Source organism: Bicyclus anynana, chromosome 9 (genome assembly GCF_947172395.1).
Source record: "Bicyclus anynana chromosome 9, ilBicAnyn1.1, whole genome shotgun sequence".
NCBI classification, from domain to species: Eukaryota; Metazoa; Arthropoda; class Insecta; order Lepidoptera; family Nymphalidae; genus Bicyclus; species Bicyclus anynana.
This window is the reverse complement of record NC_069091.1, coordinates 9,202,623-9,224,038: the sequence shown is the minus strand read 5'-3', so window position 1 is coordinate 9,224,038 and position 21,416 is coordinate 9,202,623. Positions and strand designations below refer to the sequence as shown.

General features: G+C 35.9%; 2 protein-coding genes across 3 annotated transcripts; one reads left to right on the top strand and one right to left on the bottom strand.

Moving 5' to 3' along the window:
- The first annotated feature begins 2,027 nt into the window (after positions 1 to 2,027).
- Positions 2,028 to 7,672, top strand: LOC112048630 (trypsin, alkaline A). Of its 2 annotated transcripts, none has more exons than XM_052883561.1 (4): positions 2,028 to 2,168; positions 4,216 to 4,378; positions 5,686 to 5,944; positions 7,299 to 7,672. In XM_052883561.1, the coding sequence occupies exons 1-4, from the start codon at positions 2,126 to 2,128 to the stop codon at positions 7,626 to 7,628; spliced, it is 795 nt and encodes a 264-aa protein (XP_052739521.1). In that variant the 5' UTR covers positions 2,028 to 2,125; the 3' UTR covers positions 7,629 to 7,672. The 2 variants fall into 2 exon arrangements, with proteins under 2 accessions (XP_052739521.1, XP_052739520.1); XM_052883560.1 differs by having other exon boundaries at positions 2,050 to 2,168; positions 4,213 to 4,378.
- An 8,146-nt stretch (positions 7,673 to 15,818) lies between these two features.
- On the bottom strand, positions 15,819 to 20,232 carry LOC128198375 (trypsin, alkaline A-like). Its single transcript, XM_052883564.1, has 4 exons — positions 20,183 to 20,232; positions 18,891 to 19,056; positions 17,437 to 17,695; positions 15,819 to 16,197 (listed from the first exon to the last, which is right to left on the bottom strand). The coding sequence occupies exons 1-4, from the start codon at positions 20,223 to 20,225 to the stop codon at positions 15,868 to 15,870; spliced, it is 798 nt and encodes a 265-aa protein (XP_052739524.1). The 5' UTR covers positions 20,226 to 20,232; the 3' UTR covers positions 15,819 to 15,867.
- Positions 20,233 to 21,416: the final 1,184 nt, after the last annotated feature.

Here is a 21,416-nt window from a genome sequence, read left to right as displayed (position 1 = left end):
AATATATTTCCAAAATAGCTATCAGGGGGTGATTCGTGATCGATACTGATGCCAAAAATGCAATCAGTAAAATTTTTAGGTAGGTAGGGGTAGGGGTAGGATAGGGGTAGGGTAGGGCTAGGGCAGGGGTTGGGTTGGAGTAGGGAGGGGTAGGGCAGAGGAAGGGCAGGGGAAAGGCAGGGGTAGGGTACTTGTTAACGCGGGCCCTAACAAGTAAAGTAAGTTTTTGGGGATCCTTCCCTACATGCAATGGGAGGATGAATTTTTTATTGTCGTTTTTATGGTGTGGGATCATTGTCCTCACTGAAATTTACACATTGAAAATTTCACTTAAAAACTGGCCAATATTTCTTTGACAATTTTAGAAGAAAATTATACCTAAAGGCCTTTAAATATAGTCCAATTTTCAATAAAATCCCAAATTCAGAGCAAATTTAACCTTAAGGATTGAGTTTTAGGTTGAATTTGCAAATGCAACTACTTGAATTGAGTGCCAAGAAGTTGTGTTTGACACTCATTGTGGGGACAGTGGGGACAGTTGGTCGCTGATTGTGCATCCAATTTTTAATAGGAGATCGATAGAAGAAACCTGTGGAATATCGATATCGTTATTCTTGTGCATTACATAATGACTAAAGTGCTAACTTAATCTACACTGCACGTGACTCAACATACACTTGGCCGGTTTTGTGTTTTGGTATCGTGAAAATTACTACACGCCCTTGAACAAAACACCGACATTTTGAAATCACAGAGAGACACTTCTATTTCATTTACTAATTTGTATTGATGAAATGATAACAATTAGCCGTGATAGCCCAGTGGATATGACCTCTGCCTCCGATTCCGGAAGGTGTGGATTCGAATCCGGTCCGGGGCATGCACCTCCAACTTTTCAGTTGTGTGCATTTTAAGAAATTAAATATCATTTGTCTCAAACGGTGAAAGGAAAACATCGTGAAGAAACCTGCATACCAGAGAATTTTCTTAATTCTCTGCGTGTGTAAAGTCTGCAAATCCGCATTGGGCCAGCTGGTGAACTATTCGCTTAACCTCTTAAATTCTGAGAGAAGACTTGAGCTTAGCAGTTAGCTGAATGTTAATTGATAATGATGATGGTTGATAATAATAAAGTGGTCTTTGTTGTAAGAATTAATATAATAGTACTCAATGGCGCTACAACTTTTGGGTTGCAAAAGTTGCAGTGCCATTGAGTACTATTTCAACAACAAAGTTACTTCTATCCTACCCCTAGTCCCCTACGAAACTGCTACCCTACCTGTACCTACCCCTATTATACCACTACCGTACCTCTACGATACTTTTACCCTACCCCTACAATATTTCTATCCTACTTCTGCTCTACCACCAGCCACCTAGCCCCTACCCACCCATCTTCTATTCCCTTACAATTCTAAAGCTAAGTTGGATTCGGTATTTTAGCACATGACCGCTTCCCGCGTGAGGGGGATAAGTAGCGTGAGCATCACATTTTCGGTTATACATCCTTAACACCATGTTATTTTCCTATGATTAGAATCTAGATACAACCCCATTTTAAAATGTCTTACCTTCACTCGCATAGAAAATTTCTCTCGGGTATACGGGTAACTTCAATGTATACGGGTTATCGGTTATGAAACATTTAACGTTTTCTGGATATTCATATTTCGTACCCTACGGGTAACCTTACGGAAAATGACCATAACAAGTATAAAATCTACGGTTAAGTAATTTTTAGACTATAGCAGTCCTCGTTACGCTCGGGCGTCTAAATAGCTCGGGAATTGATTCTTACTACCCACAGTAACAATCTACTATTACAATGATTTTTACGAGTACGAAGTCGCGGGCGTCCGCTAGTATTAGTATAGATAGTAAAAGTTATACTATAATCATAAGCTAGGCTACTTTTCGGTGCTGTTGTGCAGATTACTTACCTACCTTAAATAAAAAGTTTTATTGATAAATTATTCAACAATCATAAATTAACTTTCGGTGTACTGTGGAGATTACGCGACTTGTTAAGATTAAAGTATTATTGATAAAAACTGACAGAAGCTATAATAGCAAAGGATATCCTATGTAAGACTACTCTTGTCACTGTCGTTACACTGGTTGGAAGATGCGCCTACTCGTATTTTTAGTGCTTGTTGGTGCGGCCTGCGGTAAGTGTACCTTCTTCTTCTTCCTTTGGTGTAACAACCTTTTGTGGGTCATCTACCACTATTATATTTCATTCTTTTTTTTGTTTTTTTCAGCTAATTTCCCCCGTTTTTTGCAAGTCTTCTTTCACACAATCTAGCCATCTTTTTTAGGTTTTCCTTTTAATCTTTTTACCCGTGGTCTCCATTTTGCCATCACTTTAGACCCTCTAATATTTGGCATCCTCTCTACATGCCCTAGCTACTGAGCTTTGGGCTTTACTATTTTTCACTATTGTTTCTCCTTTCGCTAGATTTTCCAATTCGTAGTTCATTCTGTGGTTCCATCTGTAATTCTTAGAAGCCCAAATATTTTGCACTTTCCTCTCGAACATTGCTAATCTATTCGCTTCTGTGACGGTGAGAACCCACGTTCCGCATGTATAGGTTACTATCGGACTAATAAGAGTTTTTTATAGAAGAGGTTTTGTCTTATGGCCAAGGAGTTTTGAGGAAAATAACTTAATAAGGGCGTAGAAACACTTATTTTAAGCGATTTACTTTCTCTTCAGTATTAAAGTTAAGTAAAGTTGGGTTGCTCTACTTTTTGATCTAGATACTTATGGAAAGGATTATTTAGTGAAGTCAAAATGAGGAACACCTTCAATTGTGTTCAATAAAACCTACATACTTAATGAAATATAATAATTATGTTATTTTTCGCTATTTAGTTAAGTAGGTATGTTTTTGTGTTATTGAAATCGGCTGTATTTTATTTTCAAGTTATGTTTGCTATAGGTAACAGATACATTGACTACCGTTAAAATGTAAAATTTAATCTATATATCTATACATACAATAAAACTGTAAGGTCAATTTCTGTACATTGAAGGGAATTTTTGTGTTGGAGAGCATTTATACGGGGTATTATTTTACTTATTACATACTATATACAATTGCTACAATATTTAGGAATAGTTGTTTCAGCTAATACAACTTTGGTTTTTTCTGCTTTAAAACGGGATTAAACTTTAAACTTTTTTATGCTTAACAATTTTTTTGTACGTAACTTTAACGGCCACATTGAAAAAAATATATACTAGGCAAAGTTGTACATCTAGTTTAAAAACGTGTTCATTTAATATGGATTCCAAAGATGTAACACATTCGTACATTATTTTCAAAAACTTCGTCACAATTGCTTTTTTCACTCCGAAAGGGTTGATCATGTAAAAAATAATAGTACATTATGATATACGTGCGGTGAGTTGAAAATTACAGCCGAGGCGATATTGCAGCTCGAGCCAAAGGCGAGAGCTATAGTAAGGAATCAGAGGCTGTAATTATCAAACCGCACGTATGTCATACGACGTTTTATAACACATTTGCGAGGAAACACACTTTGAACCCACTTTCTGAAAGTGAATTTTCATCTTTGCCTGTTTTCAATATGATGACATTTTGACACTCTTTAATTTTTACAGAGATATCCAAGTACACTAGGTTTTTCGACATTTTTTAGGTTTTTTATTTTTAATCATCTTTATCACTATAATAAAGTCGTATTAATAATAATTAGTCGTAATTCATCATTTATATCTGAGAAATTACGTTCACTCGCGTACCCACCTGCACCGCTCAGAAGTGTCAGAAGTGACGGCATAGCTCAATTTTAAGTTATTTTCTGATATGGTAACTGCCTTTTAAACGTTTTTCACGTTGGTTCATTTCACAGGTAATTTTTTTTTCAAGGGCATGTAGTCTATTGTAACAACACTTTTTAAATTGCTGCTTAAAAATAATATTCAACTTTAAGACGCAAAAGATGATAAATTTGTTCATCACAAACTGAAGTTTTTAAGATATTTATACGCCGCGACTATTGACTAATTAGCTTCGATTATCACCTGGATTAACACATAGGCTACTTTTTATCACCTAAAATTAAATTACCTACTTACTACATGGTTGTTTTTCGCGGGTAACACCGCCGGGCACAGCTAGTCATAATATATTTTAATATGATAAAATTTGTTGTAAAAATAATGAATATTCATTATTATTCTAGCAGCAAAGCCGCAACAAAATGGCCGTATCATAGGTGGAACCCTCGCAAGCATCTACACTTACCCCTTCATGGCCAACACGAATTGGCAATGGGGTGGGAATTTCCACCCTGGAGGCGGCGGCACTCTCATCACGCCCACAAATGTGGTGGCTGCACCTTCTTTTATGTATGTATACTCGATTCATTTAAGAAAAAAGAGTTGTTTATGTTAAAAAAAGAGTTGTTTCTCTGTTAAATTAATGACGAAACGATATATTATTAATTATCAAACGGATAATATTTTTTTTACGAGTAAGTCCTTGACTACAATCTCACCTGATGATAAGTGATGAAGCAATCTAAGATGGAAGTGGGCTAACTTGTTAGAAGGATGATGAAAATCCACGCCCCTACACGACATCGTCCCGGGACGCTAAATCACTTGGCGGTACGTCTTTGGTAGGGTGGCACTGGTAACTAGCCACAGCCGAAACCTTCCACCAGCCAAAGATAACCTCAACTAGCCCAGCCGGGGATCGAACCCAGGACCACCGTCTGGAAATGCCACTGCGCCACGGAAGCCGTCAAAACGGATATACAAAAAATAAAATAATAAAAATACCCGACTGCATAAAATATAAAAACTGAAAAGAAAAAAGCGAGTCGCAGGGATTCGCTGGATGCAGGTGGCTCAGTATCGTGATGTTTGGAAGTCCCTACAAAAGGCCTATGTCCTGCAGTGGACGTCCATCGGCTGATATGATGATGATGATGATGAAAAGAAAAAAAAATCTGACTCGCACGTGTCTGATTTTTATAATCAATATATTATATTTAATTCAGTCTATTTTAGGTGTTCTATAACTTTACTTTACAAAACTTTCCACACATATAGTCATCCGCCTTGCATATTTTGTACTAGCTGACGCCGCGCGGTTTCACCCGCGTGGTACCCGTTCCCGTGGGAATATGGGGATATAGCCTATAGCCTTCCTCGATAAATGTGCTATTTAACACTAATTTTTCAAATCGGACCAGTAGTTCCTGAGATTAGCGCGTTCAATCAATCAAACAAACAAACTCTTCAGCTTCATAATATTAGTATAGTTTGACAATTATTAATAAATAACTTTTTTCTTACTGAAGTTTTTTAATATGGACATGATATACTACTTTAAAATCCTTATCATAAGCCCTTGAGTTTGATACCCACATTGCAAAATTCTAAAATAAAAAGTTTTTTTTCACCTCGAGTCGTCACACAGGCGTCGTGGTGGTTTTTTTAATTTCACCTATCTAACAATTGGGTTATTAAGAACAATATAACTATATCTTATTTATGTAAATCTATTCAGCGGTTTGGAAAATATAAGGTAATAAAGAATATTATATAGTTACATACATACATACAACATACCCTTCTTGCAGTTGGGTAATAAATTATAGAATACTCTCTACGGGAAGAATGACTAACTTTTTCCTCCTTTTTTACAGAGGCGCGAGTCCACGTGCTGAGGATCAAGGGATACGCTTAGGAACAACCGAATTAACCGGCGGTACCTTGCTCCTTGTTTCTCAGGTCATCGTACACAGTGGTTTTGACAATAGAAGGCGTGAACATGATATTTTAATCATGAGGCTCAGAACCGCCGCACCACTCTCCAACAGAATCAGACCTGCTCGGATCGCAGGGGCAAATTATGCGCTCCCGGATAACCAGCGGGTCTACATTGCAGGATGGGGTATTTATAATGTAAGTATGAATGCACAACGTTTTGGTATTAAACTAGATTCAGAGAGATTCAGGAGTGTAGATTTAAAAATAAGAACACTAATGTGGAACAACAATTTATAATTCAGGTGGAATAATTCACAATTTATTGTCATTCAGATTTGGAGCTAATATATAAAATAAAATAAACACGTGTGGCACTCGGGGACTGCCGTGGCATACAATTCTTTTACAACATAAGCAATTATAATTATTTATTTATGCAGTATTTTTTTCTAAAGAAAAGAATAATAAATAAATAAAATAAAAAATATCTTTACGTAGAGCTGGAATCGAAGTCTGGTTTAATAAGATTTGCCCCATAATTTCACACTACTGTGTCGATATGAAAACGTCGAAATTTGTTAACTTAATGCACGACTTGGGTGATAGGTTTATAATTTCGATACGGAATTTCTTGATTCGGTCCTCGCGCTCAAGGCCCGCCATAAAAGTTATGCAATAGCTTGAAAATTAAATAATGAGAAAAAAACGCATAATAAACTAAACACTCACGATAAGATAAAATTTAAAAAATTGTATAAAATAGCTTAACTTACCTATATTTGTAAAAACCTACCTACTTACCTATATTTGCATATACAACAAAAGCAAAAGCCGTGTAAAGCTAGAAAGAAAAGAGCCTGAAATAAACATTTGTAGAGGCGCTAGACAGGATGAACCCTTAGCACCTAGAATTTTTATAGCTAGTATAATGAAAACTTCGCTTTGCACACATCATGCTCTTCTCTGAAACAACATCTCAATTACAGGAAATGATTATCGAATTAAATGATGTAAGCAAAAATACTACCAAACTAAGGTCATGACAAACCACAATACCATACCAATAAAGTCAATAACAATCCTTTAGAATATGTTCTAAGTTATGTCTATTTGGATCAACAAATATCCTTCTCGAAAACAAGACACGTAGTCGAGGTTAAAAGAAGAGTTAACATAACCTGGAATAAATTCTGGAGTAACAAAAAAAATTCTTGAATCAAAACTTATTCACAAGAATAGTCCTGTACGTGATGATGGACCGGTCCCAATAGAGCCGGACTCCGCCGTGCTCAAACACTGGCACCGATGTATACTTGTAATAAGGCAACCTCTGGTCCAGGAGACCATTATTATTATTAGTGTTCCTAAAAGTACGTGTGAATATTGCCCTGAAAAGTACCACCTTAGCTATTAAGGTCTTGTTTTGATTCTGAAAGCTCTAATAGGACCGCCAAGTTCTGGTCCTATTGTTTTCAAGTACAAGGGAGGTTACCCTCCCAAAAGAAGTTATCACTTCACTTCAAAAATATTATATTTATCTTTTTTACAGCCCGGAGTCGGAATCCCTCGATCACAGCAGCTAAGACATGTGGATGTCCGCGTTGTAAATCATGCGCTCTGCACACAGCGCTATGCGGAACTTAGGACCCAACCAGGTTTCGAAAATATGCGCCAAGTGTTTCCTGGAAACCTGTGCACCGGTCTGCTCGACATCGGTGGCCAGGACTTTTGCACCTGGGACTATGGCGGCCCCGTCGTGCACCAAGGCGATATTCTCGTCGGAGTTATATCATGGAACTTTTTATGTGGCCATCCCTTCTATCCAGGAGTTAGCACCGACGTAAGAGCTTACGCTAATTGGATAGTCCAAAATAGTTAACTAAGACATATCTAGTAATAAATGAAATTACAGGATAAAAGAAATACTGATTTTAATATTCCCGCTGCCCCTATACCTATCTATTCACCAATAACAAATTATTAGTTAATCTAGGTACGAGTATTATCGTTGTGTTTGAAATATTTATTAATAGACTAGCGGACGCTTGCGACTTCGTCCGGTTGAATAAAGCAGTTTTTTTTTTGGAGAAATACCATACCACCGTGGGCGTAGCGAAGTACCTACCCTTACCGAACACTGCGGTCGGCTTAGGAGTATTAGTGTTCTGTGGCGGTCGGTCTCTGAACTCAAGAGCTTGCGAAGGAGCGGACCGGGATGCGGGTTGAGAAGGGAGGCCTCTGGCGACACGCAATGTGAATGCAATGCGCATTATTTCTTATTTTTCAATCCCATTATTCAATCTCAGTGCTTTGTCCGCTTACGACGTCGGTCATGGTTAAGATCCGGCATTAGAAATATATACCCTCATTTGTTATTATTAGTTATGTCATCGCCGCATTGCAACGACTTGCGGTACGGACGACTTGTCGGACGGCATTTCTTGTTCTGTAATTCTTCATACACAATTTATTAAACCTCCACATTTTAAAGTGGAGGATCTCAGAACCACCAATAAGCTCGTCTCCTCCTGGATGTTTTTTAGCCTCTGCCGATTTAAAAGACGCCTATTTTTTAATACTAATACAACCAAATTATTAAATCAAATTACGATTTGATTTTATGTTTAAAATCAAATCGTAAATACTTTTAAGTGTTATGAATTTAATTGTTTACCCTCTGGGTTAAATACAGCACCTTTAGTCTTTACTGAAAAAATTAAATGAATCAAATATGAAATTGAAATAATTAAATTCTATAGACAGGTGTAAATTAAGAGACTTTGCTAAATTCATTGGTTTATTAATTTCAATTTGTCCTGCTATAGGTTGGGGGTCACACAGAAGACAAACAGAGAAAAAAATTTAAAACAAAAGATTTTGAAATTACACAAAAATATTCTCATTGACGAGCTTACTCGGTGGGATAATAATATCGAGTCGTGTTCGCAATACTTTTTATATTATTGAAATCTTTGCTTATGCTTCGACGACTAGTTGAGGCGTCTCTTGCGGTAGTCAACAAGCTAATGTTTTTGGACAAGCAAGAAAAAGAGCTTCATAATAATACTTTATAGCCTCTTGCTGCTCTTTTTCGTTGAAGATCATTGCAAGTTTTACATAATGTCCAAATTATTATGCGAATAGACAACACAACTGCTATTGCCTGTATCAATCGCATGGGAAGCGTGCAATTATCTCATTTGAACTAAGTCCCACATGAAATACTTTTACGAGGAATGAAAGTTGTTTATATGTGCTTCCTATTTTGATTAAGTCATCAGAAAATGCTATGGTTGGTTTTAAATCTATAAAAATAAAACTCATACAGAGTGTGAACTGGCACCCTATGTTTTTCTAAAATTATAACAATTTGGGAAGCCTAATATAGATATGTTTGCTAGTAAGCTAAGAAAGCTGATCCTTATGCCTTCGCATTGATGCTTTCACAACTGATTGGTCAATTTTTCTTTTATGCTTTTTTGTTATATTATTAAAAACTTTGAATAAAATTAATACAGACAAAGTTATGGATCGTAACACAAACTTAAAAAAAGCCTTATCCTGGCTGCCGCAACCTTATAAGGCAAACTTTATTAAGAATCTTCTTAATTACACTTATACCCACCAGTGTTCCACCCCCCTCCGCAGTGTAAAACAGTATGATTGTTATTTTAGAGTGGAGTATAAATTTTGTGTTCATGTTGAACCGAAAATATTTTTGGCTTCAGTATCGATTGTATAATTAATGCCCTTCAATGAAAATTTTACACTTTATCTTATGTATACTCGTAGATAACTCGTATATAATATACAGATTATCAATCATAAACTAAGCTTTGTTTTCGGTGTCGTTGTGCAGATTAAGCATTTTCCTTAGATAAAAAGTTTTATTGGTAAATTAATACAACGAGCAATAACAACATAACATGCTAGGGTATGTTTTCGGTGGAGATTAGGATTTGTTAAGGTTATACCTAGTATTATTGATAAAAACTGATACAAGGTATAAAAGCTAAGAAGATCTTATCTTATTATCTTACATAAAATTACTAGTGTAGCTGCTGCCGTTACAATTGTTAGAAAATGCGCATTTAATGTAAGGAAGCTAAAACTGTATGAATTTTCATCTATTTGCGATAAATAAAATTTAATAGATTTTGAAATATTGATATATTATAATAAATATTTGATATATTATAATTTTATTTATTTTGCAAATATCCAGACAATCTTTGCTTTGTAGGGTTCCGAACGTACGTAGTACAAAAACGAAACCCTTATAATATCATTCGCGCACATTTAAATGTCTGTCAGTTTTCTCCGAATGTACCAAACCAGTCCAGTTCAAAGAAGATGTCCCACAATATCCCCAGAATCATTTCAAGATTGTAAATTGAAAAATACCATGCCTCTCAACTACATATCTATACTAATATTATAAAGCTGCAGAGTTTGTTTGTTTGTTTGATTGATTGAACGCGCTAAGGAACTACTGGTCCGAATTGAAAAATACTTTCAGTGATAGATAGCCCATTTATCGAGGAAGGCTATAGGCAATATTTTATTTTCAAAACAATTAGGGATCCTTCTTGAAATTCCAATAATGTAACTCAAGGTGTACGAAAGTTTTGTTTACATGGCGTGCGCTGCAAAAACTATTGATGTTAGAATAACATAATTTACTACAACTTTGCAAAACACATCATTTTCTACAAAAAATGTCGCGACAGCATATATTAATCTTTTATCTTTTAGCAGATATACCTTTTGTACTTTGATAAATTATTTAAATTTTATACTAAGATTTACGTCATTATTTACACATCCAAACTTAAATTATTATCAAAATAAATTACTTAATAATCAAGAGGATATTATAGAGATAAGATTTTACAGTATGTTAATTAGTCGTATAGTTTCAGAGATAATACAAAATTTCTAAAAGACGAAAAACAACCGCTAAGAGACGCCCCGCAGTTTCACCCACATAGTTAACGTTCGGAACCCACGTCACGAGAGTTCAACTCGCACTTATCCGGTTTTTCTTCTCACACACGGCTACCGGTACAGTTTTGTCCTTCCACAGATGCTTCCTTTTCTCTCTCTCTGTTTTCAGGCAATAGATTAGTTATATTATAATTATATGCCCGTGAGCCGTGATAGCCCAGTGGATATGACCTCTGCCTCCGATTCCGGAGGGTGTGGGTTCGAAACCGGTCCGGGGCATGCACCTCCAACTTTTCAGTTGTGTGCATTTTAAGAAATTAAATATCACGTGTCTTAATCGGTGAAGGAAAACATCGTGAGGAAACCTGCATACCAGAGAATTATCATAATTCTCTGCGTGTGTGAAGTCTGCCAATCCGCATTGGGCCAGCGTGGTGGACTATTGGCCTTACCCCTCTCAGTCTGAGAGGAGACTCGAGCTCTGCAGTGAGCCGAATATGGGTTGATGACGACGACGATTATAATTATTGTAGTCAAGCGCGAGCCTATCTTTAAAAAGAAGGTATTAAAAAGTTACTAAGTTTATTTATTGGTTTCCTTATTTTTTTTAATCCACTTATGAGTTTTTTGCTATAAATATTTTGTATTCCTATCTACCTAACTAATTCACCATAATATTATTATCAACATAATATTAGTTAATCCACGAGATATTATCGTTACGTGTGTTCAAGATAAACACGAAATTCTTAATTCAATATATTTTAAGAAAATGGATTAATAAAATGATGAAGGTATACTTAATGCCGAAAACCTTAACACAAAATAAATATATAAATAACCAATGGCACATATACGTAAGTCCATCAATGCCTAGTTGAGGCCAAGACTTGTATATTACTTATCACAAATAATGCGCAGAAATTATCAGAACTTTTATTTGACAATATGAAAATACAATTATTGAATGTACAATTCTTAAAATTTAATGTGGATTATCCGGGAAATATGTTAGTTTGGATAATTCTAACGAGGTTGAAGTTTGTTGAATAGGTACTTACTAGTGTTTTCGGCGTGATTCTGAATTTTTAAGTTTTAATGGGAAGTCGTTGCTTCCGTTAAATTTACGTGTAATTACTAATTGAAAACCAAAGACGAAGTTGAATAACAACTAATAACAATAGTTTTTTACGCGCCAAAGTATTTTTTTTTCACTAAACAGCTTTCTATGTGCAAGCCAGTTCAAATTTTAAATTAAACCTCTAATAAGTAACAATTTGGTCGCCATGATGCGTAGCAGAAGATCGTTCCATTTTAGAATTACACCAGACCAGAGACGTGACCATTTCTTAGATAAAAGTATATAAGATACCAAATATTCATTGATAAATTAATCAATAATCATAAATTAATTTTCGGTGTCCTATAGAGATTAGGCGATTAGGCTTTTTAAGATTAAAGTATTGTTATTGATAAAAAAACTGACAGAAGCTATAAAACTACTAGTGTCACAGTCGTTAAACATTTTAACCGAGTTCACAAAAAAGGAAAAGGTTCTCAATTCAACGCGTATTTTTTTTAATGTTTGTTACCTCAAAACTTCGTAATTTCGTAACCAATTTTGAATTTTTTTTGTTTGAAAATGTATACTCCTGAAGTGGTCACATTGTCACAATATCAGGATCTGATGATGGAATCCTGGAGAAATCGAGGGAAACTTTCAAAAATTATAAAGACAACTATAGCCTTTTATATTTTTTTCATTAACCTTTTTATAGCACTACAATTTAATGAAGGTCTGGAGTCGATCTGATGACGGAGTCGAAACACACACGAAGGAACTCTTTAACGGTTTACAACAGTTACCTACCTTGTGTTTGGACTTGATATGCTCTTTTGTCGTGTGTCTTACTCATTAATTTGCTTAAATCTAAGTCAGACGACGTTATTACATACAATATTTTAACACGACTCATAGCAACATACCTCTGGCACTAGATCTTTATCTGGTATGATTACACTGAAAATTTAAAAATTAAAATTTTTTAAAAAACAAAATAAATTCAACCGACTTCAAAAACATAAAACATACTGACTAAACTAAACAGCGAAAAATAATATCATACTAAGTTCTATATATCATATTATGTACTAACTGATGATCAGTAGAAAACTATGCGTTACTTTTTACTGAGTTGACCGGACCGATTTTGATAATTCTTTGTTTTTTGTAAAGGGTATATTTCGAAGTACGCCCCATATATATTTGGGAAAACAATTCCAATCCTAAAGGCGGAAAAAGAAGGTACGATTGATTGACTGCCCATTAATTGTACCATTGGCACCGGCTTCAAAGTAATCAGTAGATAGAAAATATTATAATGTTTTCTTCTGCTTATTAGTTCCCTGCTTATGTTTGTGTTTTAGTGTTTTGTTTTTTAATTGTTTATTATATAAATAGCATAAATATTGTTTAAATAATAAAAATCGTTACGTCCCCACTCCAAAAGGTTTCTGATTTCAAATAATATCAAGATACAAAGTGAACAAAGAAAAATCATTATTACCTTGCAATGGCACTAGGCAATGTGCAATTAGCCTTATAAGATATCCACCGTAATCATTTAGGTTTAGTAGTTTCGGAGAAAAGGGGGAGAATAGTCTATTTTCTTGAATAAGTTGGAAACTATTTATTTTAAAATTACAATAAAAATATTTTTAAAATCCTCTCATCAAGGCCTTTTATTTGAGGTATCACATGATTCAGTTAAAAAAAAATTTTTTTTGAACTTTCCATCTTGCCCCCCAAAAGTGACCTTCATGTTCAAAAAGGAAATCTTCAAGTAGAAAGCTAACTATAGTTTTTTTTTTAAATTTTAGGTTTGGTAGTTTCGGAGAAAAGCGTGGGGAATGGTCTATTTTCTCGAATAACTTGGAAACTATTTATTTCAAAATTACAATAAAAATATTTTTAAAATCCTCTTCTTAAGACCTGTCATTTGATGTATCACATGATGCAGATTGAAAAAAATTGTTTTTGAATTTTCCATCTTGCCCCCCAAAACTGACCTTCATAAGTATTCAAAAATATCATACTTTAAAATTTTACCAGAAATGTTCAAGTAAAAAGCTTATTTCTGTATTTTTCCCAAAATTTTAGATGCAGTAGTTTCGGAGAAAAAGGGCATGGTCAATTGTCGTCTATTTGTTTAAATAAATTATAAGATTCATTTATACTAAAAGGGTAGTAGCAACACTTAAAACTAATAAATTAAAAATGTAAAACGTCATATGTCAGTTGTCAGTGTCAGTGATAATTATAACTTTTGTAAACTTGATTTTTAATTTTTTCACCTTGAGGAATACACGTTTTTGTTAAAAAGATTTGCACAAGAATTTTATTTGGCCATCTAATTCCAAGTTCCATCATACCTAAACATATTTTGGTCCTTCGAACCGGATCTGATCCAGCGATCTATGGATTTGATAATTCATTGGAGCGAGGATTGGCACTAAGGATTTTACAAGAGGATTCCACGTGATGCTGATGGACCCGGCACCCGCACCCGCACGGTGAAGTTAATCCATGGAACACTAAGATATTCGTTTCTCGTACATTAATCACCTTTCAGACGCATCAGTTTCCCAGAATGACGGACAAAGAAGAAAAGGAATTGATCAAAAAACGAGCGAGTTACAAGGGACGCCTAACTGCCTTTTCCAACTATCTTAACAGCTTATGTGACTTATTAAACCAATACCAGAGTAATGAATTGCAATTGCGACTAGGTAAGGTAGAAATTATTTACCAACATTATGATGAAATTCAAACCAAGTTGGAATGTTTAGTAGATGATACGACAATTCAATTAGAAGAAAGAAATGAATTTGAAACGTTGTACTTTTCATTAATGTCTAAAGCGCAACAGAGACTAAGTGACTATTCAAAATATAATGATAATAGTAGTGATCATAATTCTTCTTGTTCTTCTTATACAAAGAAGCGTCACCTGGTTAAGTTTCCAACTATTCCATTACCTAAGTTTAGCGGTAGTCATGTGTAAGTGTCAATGCAAAAGAAACATGTCAGTGTTACCAACTCTCAAAAATATTTATTCCTAAAATCCCATCTCACTTACATATTATATGTATGTGAGATCCCTAATTTCCCCCTAAATCTGGAGTAAAACTATTAATATCATTTATATATCATTAAATATTCATATTTAATTTCATAAACTATTATTATTTAAGATATTTCAAAAATAGATTCTGAAAGTGGAGAAAATAAACTCCTAACTCCCGGAACTCTATCTCGATCATACTAATATTATAAACGCGAAAGTTTGTTTAACTAGGCAACCTATTTCTAATGTGTCACTGTGAATATTACCGATCATTTATTTCTTACTAGCGGACTCACGCTACTTCGTCCGCGTGGAATTCAGTTTTTCACAAATCCCGCGAGAACTATGAATTTTTCCGGGATGAAAAGTAGCCTATGTGTTAATAAATGTTAACAAACACTCCCCTTTTCCACTCAAGTCACTCTCCCCGCCTATCCCAAGTAACACATAAAGAATTACAGAACAAGAGATGCCGTCCGACAAGCCGTCCGTACCACAAGTCGTTGCAATGTGGCGATGACATAACTAATAATAACAAGGGTATATTATATCTAATGCCGGATCTTAACCATGACGGACATCGAAAGCGGACAAAGTACTGAGATTGAATAATGGGATTGAAAAATAAGAAATAATGCGCATTGCATTCACATTGCGTGTCGCCAGAGGCCTCCCTTCTCGACCCGCATCCCGCTCCGCTCCTTCGCAAGCTCTTGAGTTCAGAGACCGACCGCCACAGAACACTAATACTCCTAAGCCGACCGCAGTGTTCGGTAGGGGTAGGTACTTCGCTACGCCCACGGTGGTATGGTATTTCTCCAAAAAAAAACTGCTTTATTCAACCGGACGAAGTCGGAAGCGTCCGCTAGTCTTTTAATAAATATTTCAAACACAACGATAATACTCGTACCTAGATTAACTAATAATTTGTTACAGGTGAATAGATAGGTATAGGGGCAGCGGGAATATTAAAATCAGTATTTCTTTTATCCTGTAATTTCATTTATTAGATATGTCTTGTATTATGTATTAGATATGTCTTAGTTAACTATTTTGGACTATCCAATTAGCGTAAGCTCTTATGTCGGTGCTAACTCCTGGATAGAAGGGATGGCCACATAAATAGTTCCATGATATAGCTCCGACGAGAATATCGCCTTGGTGCACGACGGGGCCGCCATAGTCCCAGGTGCAAAAGTCCTGGCCACCAATGTCGAGCAGACCGGTGCACAGGTTTCCAGGAAACACTTGGCGCATATTTTCGAAACCTGGTTGGGTCCTGAGGTCCGCATAGCGCTGAGTGCAGAGCGCATGATTTACAACGCGGACATCCACATGTCTTAGCTGCTGTGATCGAGGGATTCCGACTCCGGGCTGTAAACAAGATAAATACAATAATATTTTTTGAAGTGAAGTGATAACTTCTTTTGGGAGGGTAAACCGCTCCACTTGGAAACAATAGGATTAGAACTTGGCGGTCCTATTAGAGCTTTCAAAATCGAAACAAGACCTTAATAGCCAAGGTTGTACTTTCCAGGGCAATATTCACACGTAGGTACTTTTCGGAACACTAATAATAATAATGGTCTCCTGGACCAGAGGTTGCCTTATTACAAGTATACACCGATGCCAGTGCTTGAACGCGGCGGAGTCCGGCTCTATTGGGACCGGTCCATCATCACGTACAGAACTATTCTTGTGAATAAGTTTTGATTCAAGAATTTTTTTTGTTACTCCAGAATTTATTCCAGGTTATGTTAACTCTTCTTTTAACCTCGACTACGTGTCTTGTTTTCGAGAAGGCGAGAAGGATATTTGTTGATCCAAATAGACATAACTTAGAACATATTCTAAACGATTGTTATTGACTTTATTGGTATGGTATTGTGGTTTGTCATGACCTTAGTTTTGGTAGTATTTTTGCTTACATCATTTAATTTGATAATCATTTCCTGTAATTGAGATGTTGTTTCAGAGAAGAGCATGATGTCTGCAAAGCGAAGTTTTCATTATACTCTGGAGCACAGCTATAAAAATTCTAGGTGCTAAGGGGTCATCCTGTCTAGCGCCTCTACAAATGTTTATTTCAGGCCCTTGTCTTTCTAGCTTTACACGGCTTTTGCTTTTGTTGTATATGCAAATATAGGTAAGTAGGTAGGTTTTTACAAATATAGGTAAGTAGGTAGGTTTTTACAAATATAGGTAAGTTTAGCTATTTTATACTATTTTTTAAATTTCATCTTATCGTGAGTGTTTAGTTTATTAAATTAAAAAAATCAATTCTTATTAAACCAGAGTTCGATTCCAGCTCTACGTAAAGATATTTTTTATTTTATTTATTTATTATTCTTTTCTTTAGAAAAAAATACTGCATAAATAAATAATTATAATTGCTTATGTTGTAAAAGAATTGTATGCCACGGCAGTCCCCGAGTGCCACACGTATTTATTTTATTTTATATATTAGCTCCAAATCTGAATGGCAATAAATTGTGAATTATTCCACCTGAATTATAAATTGTTGTTCCACATTAGTGTTCTTATTTTTAAATCTACACTCCTGAATCTCTCTGAATCTAGTTTAATACCAAAACGTTGTGCATTCATACTTACATTATAAATACCCCATCCTGCAATGTAGACCCGCTGGTTATCCGGGAGCGCATAATTTGCCCCTGCGATCCGAGCAGGTCTGATTCTGTTGGAGAGTGGTGCGGCGGTTCTGAGCCTCATGATTAAAATATCATGTTCACGCCTTCTATTGTCAAAACCACTGTGTACGATGACCTGAGAAACAAGGAGCAAGGTACCGCCGGTTAATTCGGTTGTTCCTAAGCGTATCCCTTGATCCTCAGCACGTGGACTCGCGCCTCTGTAAAAAAGGAGGAAAAAATTAGTCATTCTTCCCGTAGAGAGTATTCTATAATTTATTACCCGACTGCATGAAAGGTATGTTGTATGTATGTATGTAACTATATAATATTCTTTATTACCTCATATTTTTCAAACCGCTGAATGGATTTACATAAATAAGATATCGTTAGATTCTTCTTAATAACCCAAGTGTTAGATAGGTGAAATTAAAAAAAAAGCCAACACGACGCCTGTGTGACGCTTATAGACTCGAGGTGAAAAAAACTTTCTTTTTAGAATTTTGCAATGTGGATATCAAACTCAAGGGCTTATGATAAGGGTTTTAAAGTAGTATAATTATCATGTCCATGCTAAAAAACTTCAGTTAGATAAAAGTTATTTATTTATTGTCAAACTATACTAATATTATGAAGCTGAAGAGTTCGTTTGTTTGTTTGATTGAACGCGCTAATCTCAGGAACTACTGGTCAGATTTGAAAAATTCTTTCAGTGTTAAATAGCCCTATTATCCCCATATTCTTACGGGAACGGGAACCACGCGGGTGAAACCGCGCGGCGTCAGCTAGTAGAAAATATGCAAGGCGGATGACTATAGGTGTGGGAAGTTTTGTGAAGTAAAGTTATAAAACACCTAAAATAGACTGAATTAAATATAATATATTGATTATAAAAATCAGACACGTGCGAGTCAGGTTTTTTTTCTTTTCAGTTTTTATATTTTATGCAGTCGGGTTTTTTTATTTTTTTTATTATTTTATTTTTGTATATCCGTTTTGACGGCTTCCGTGGCGCAGTGGATGCGCGGTGGCATTTCCAGACGGTGGTCCTGGGTTCGATCCCCAGCTGGGCTAGTTGAGGTTATCTTTGGCTGGTGGGAGGTTTCGGCTGTGGCTAGTTACTAGTACCACCCTACTAAAGACGTACCGAGTGATTTAGCGTTCCGGGACGATGTCGTGTAGGGGCGTGGATTTTCATCATCCTCCTAACAAGTTAGCCCACTTCCATCTTAGATTGCTTCATCACTTATCGTCAGGTGAGATTGTAGTCAAGGACTTACTAGTAAAGAATAAAAAAAATATCATCCGTTTGATAATTAATAATATATCGTTTCGTCATTAATTTAACATAGAAACAACTCTTTTTTATTTTACATAAACAACTCTTTTTTCCTTAAATGAATCGAGTATACATACATAAAAGACGGTACAGACACCACAGCTGTGGGCGTGATGAGAGTGCCGCCGCCTCCAGGGTGGAAATTCCCACCCCATTGCCAATTCATGTTGGCCATGAAGGGGTAAGTGTAGATGCTTGCGAGGGTTCCACCTATGATGCGGCCATTTTGTTGCGGCTTTGCTGCTAGAATAATAACGAATATTCATTATTTATTACAACAAACTTTATCCTATTAAAATATATTATAACTAGCTGTGCCCGGCGGTGTTACCCGCGAAAAACAAGCATGTAGTAAGTAGGTAATTTAATTTTAGGTGATAAAAAGTAGCCTATGTATTAATCCAGGTGATAATCGCAGCTAATTCGGTCAATAGTCGTGGGGTGTAAATATCTTAAAAACTTCAGTTTGTGATGAACAAATTTATCATCTTTTGCGTCTTAAAGTTGAATATTTTTTTAAACAGCAATTTAAAAAGTGTTGTTACAATAGACTACATGCCCTTGAAAAAAATTTACCTGTGAAATGAACTAACGTGAATAACGTTTAAAAGGCAGTTACCATATATCAGAAAATAACTTAAAATTGAGCTATGCCGTCACTTCTGACACTTCTGAGCGGTGCCAGTGAGTACGCGAGTGAATGTAATTTCTCAGGTACAAATGATGAATTACGACTAATTATTATTAATACGACTTTATTATAGTGATAAAGATGATTAAAAATAAATGTCGATAAACCTAGTGTACTTGGATATCTCTGTAAAAATGAAAGCGTGTCAAAATGTCATCATATGGAAAACAGGCAAAGATGAAAATTCACTTTCAGAAAGTGTGTTCAAAGTGTATTTCCTCGCAAATGTGTTATAAAACGTCGTATGACATACGTGCGCTTTGATAATTACAGCCTCTGCTTCCTTACTATAGCTCTCGCCAAGGCTCGAGCTTGCAATATCGCCTCGGCTGTAATTTTCAACTTACCGCACGTATATCATAATGTAGCATTAATTTTTACTAGAAAATCTAGTAAAAGGAGAAACAATAGTGAAAAATAGTAAAGCCCAAAGCTCAGTAGCTAGGGCATGTAGAGAGGATGTCAAATACTAGAGGGTCTGAAGTGATGGCAAAATGGAGACCACGGGTAAAAAGATTAAAAGGAAAACCTAAAAAAGATGGCTAGATTGTGTGAAAGAAGACTTGCAAAAAACGGGGGAAATTAACTGAAAGAACAAAAAAAAGAATGAAATATAAAAGTGGTAGATGAGCCACAAAAGGTTGTAGCACCCAAGGAAGAAGAAGAAGGTACACTTACCGCAGGCCGCACCAACAAGCACTAAAAATACGAGTAGGCGCATCTTCCAACCAGTGTAACGACAGTGACAAGAGTAGTCTTTCCTTTGCTTTTATAGCTTTTGTCAGTTTTTATCAATAATACTTTAATCTAAAAAAGTCGCGTAATCTCCACAGTACACCGAAAGTTAATTTATGATTATTGAATAATTTATCAATAAAACTTTTTATTTAAGGTAGGCAGGGCCGGACCGTCCATACGGCGAACGGAGCGGTCGCTCCAGGCGCCAAATCCTAGGAGGTGCCGAAATGGTAAAGACAAGATCGAAAAGAAATTAATTTCTTTTCGATCGTCTATATTTAAAGCGAAGAGATGAACGCGACATGCGCGAATTTACTTCTAATAGAGGCGTCTTCCTTTACCTATGGTGCAGGGAGTGCGTTGATTTTAACCCGGGTATATACAGGCAATAGAGGGCGCTAGGGTGATGATTGCACCCGGGCGCTACGTGAGCTAGAGAGTCTTTACCAGTGCAGGGGGTGCGTTACACCCGGGTGTCTCGATCTCAGGGGCGCCCAAGCGCCACTCGCCGCGCGGGTTCTATAGGTACTAGGGGGCGCTAGGGTAGCTAGGGTAGCTAGGGCTGCACCCAGGCACTACGTGATCGAGAGACGGTATTGTGCCTGATTTTCAATTGGTCTGAATATGGTCAAAATCTTCGCGTTCCATAAGTAAACCAGGAAACTACAAAGCTATAATTTTTTAGTTAATTTATTTTTCAACTTTATTTAGAGCTCAATACACTTATTTTGTTGGCCTGGAAAGATGTCTATACCAGCTATTTTTTTTCTTTAAACTCTTAGAAAATGCATAGACCACTTTCATAAAAATTTTGAACTCGATAAGTGCTTTTTCTAGCTTCGGAAATAGATAAAAGTCTGATGGAGACGAGACTAGATCATATGAATATGGTGGTAAGGTAAGAATTCTAAATTATACTGATGAATTTCTGCTATGCTTTTAACAAACGTGTGAAACGTTTAACTCGCAGAAAGAAGTAGAAACTCGCAAATTATCCTGATGAAACAAAACTTTTCTTCTCAATGGCCATGACCATGGCCATTTTTCTTTAATTTGTCCTCTGAAACATCGCAGCAGATTTCACTACTAAGCAGAGTTTATATTTACGCCTTTTTTTAGTAATCCACCGTAATTACATCCCGCGAATCTCAAAAAACTAAGGCCATTACTTTTC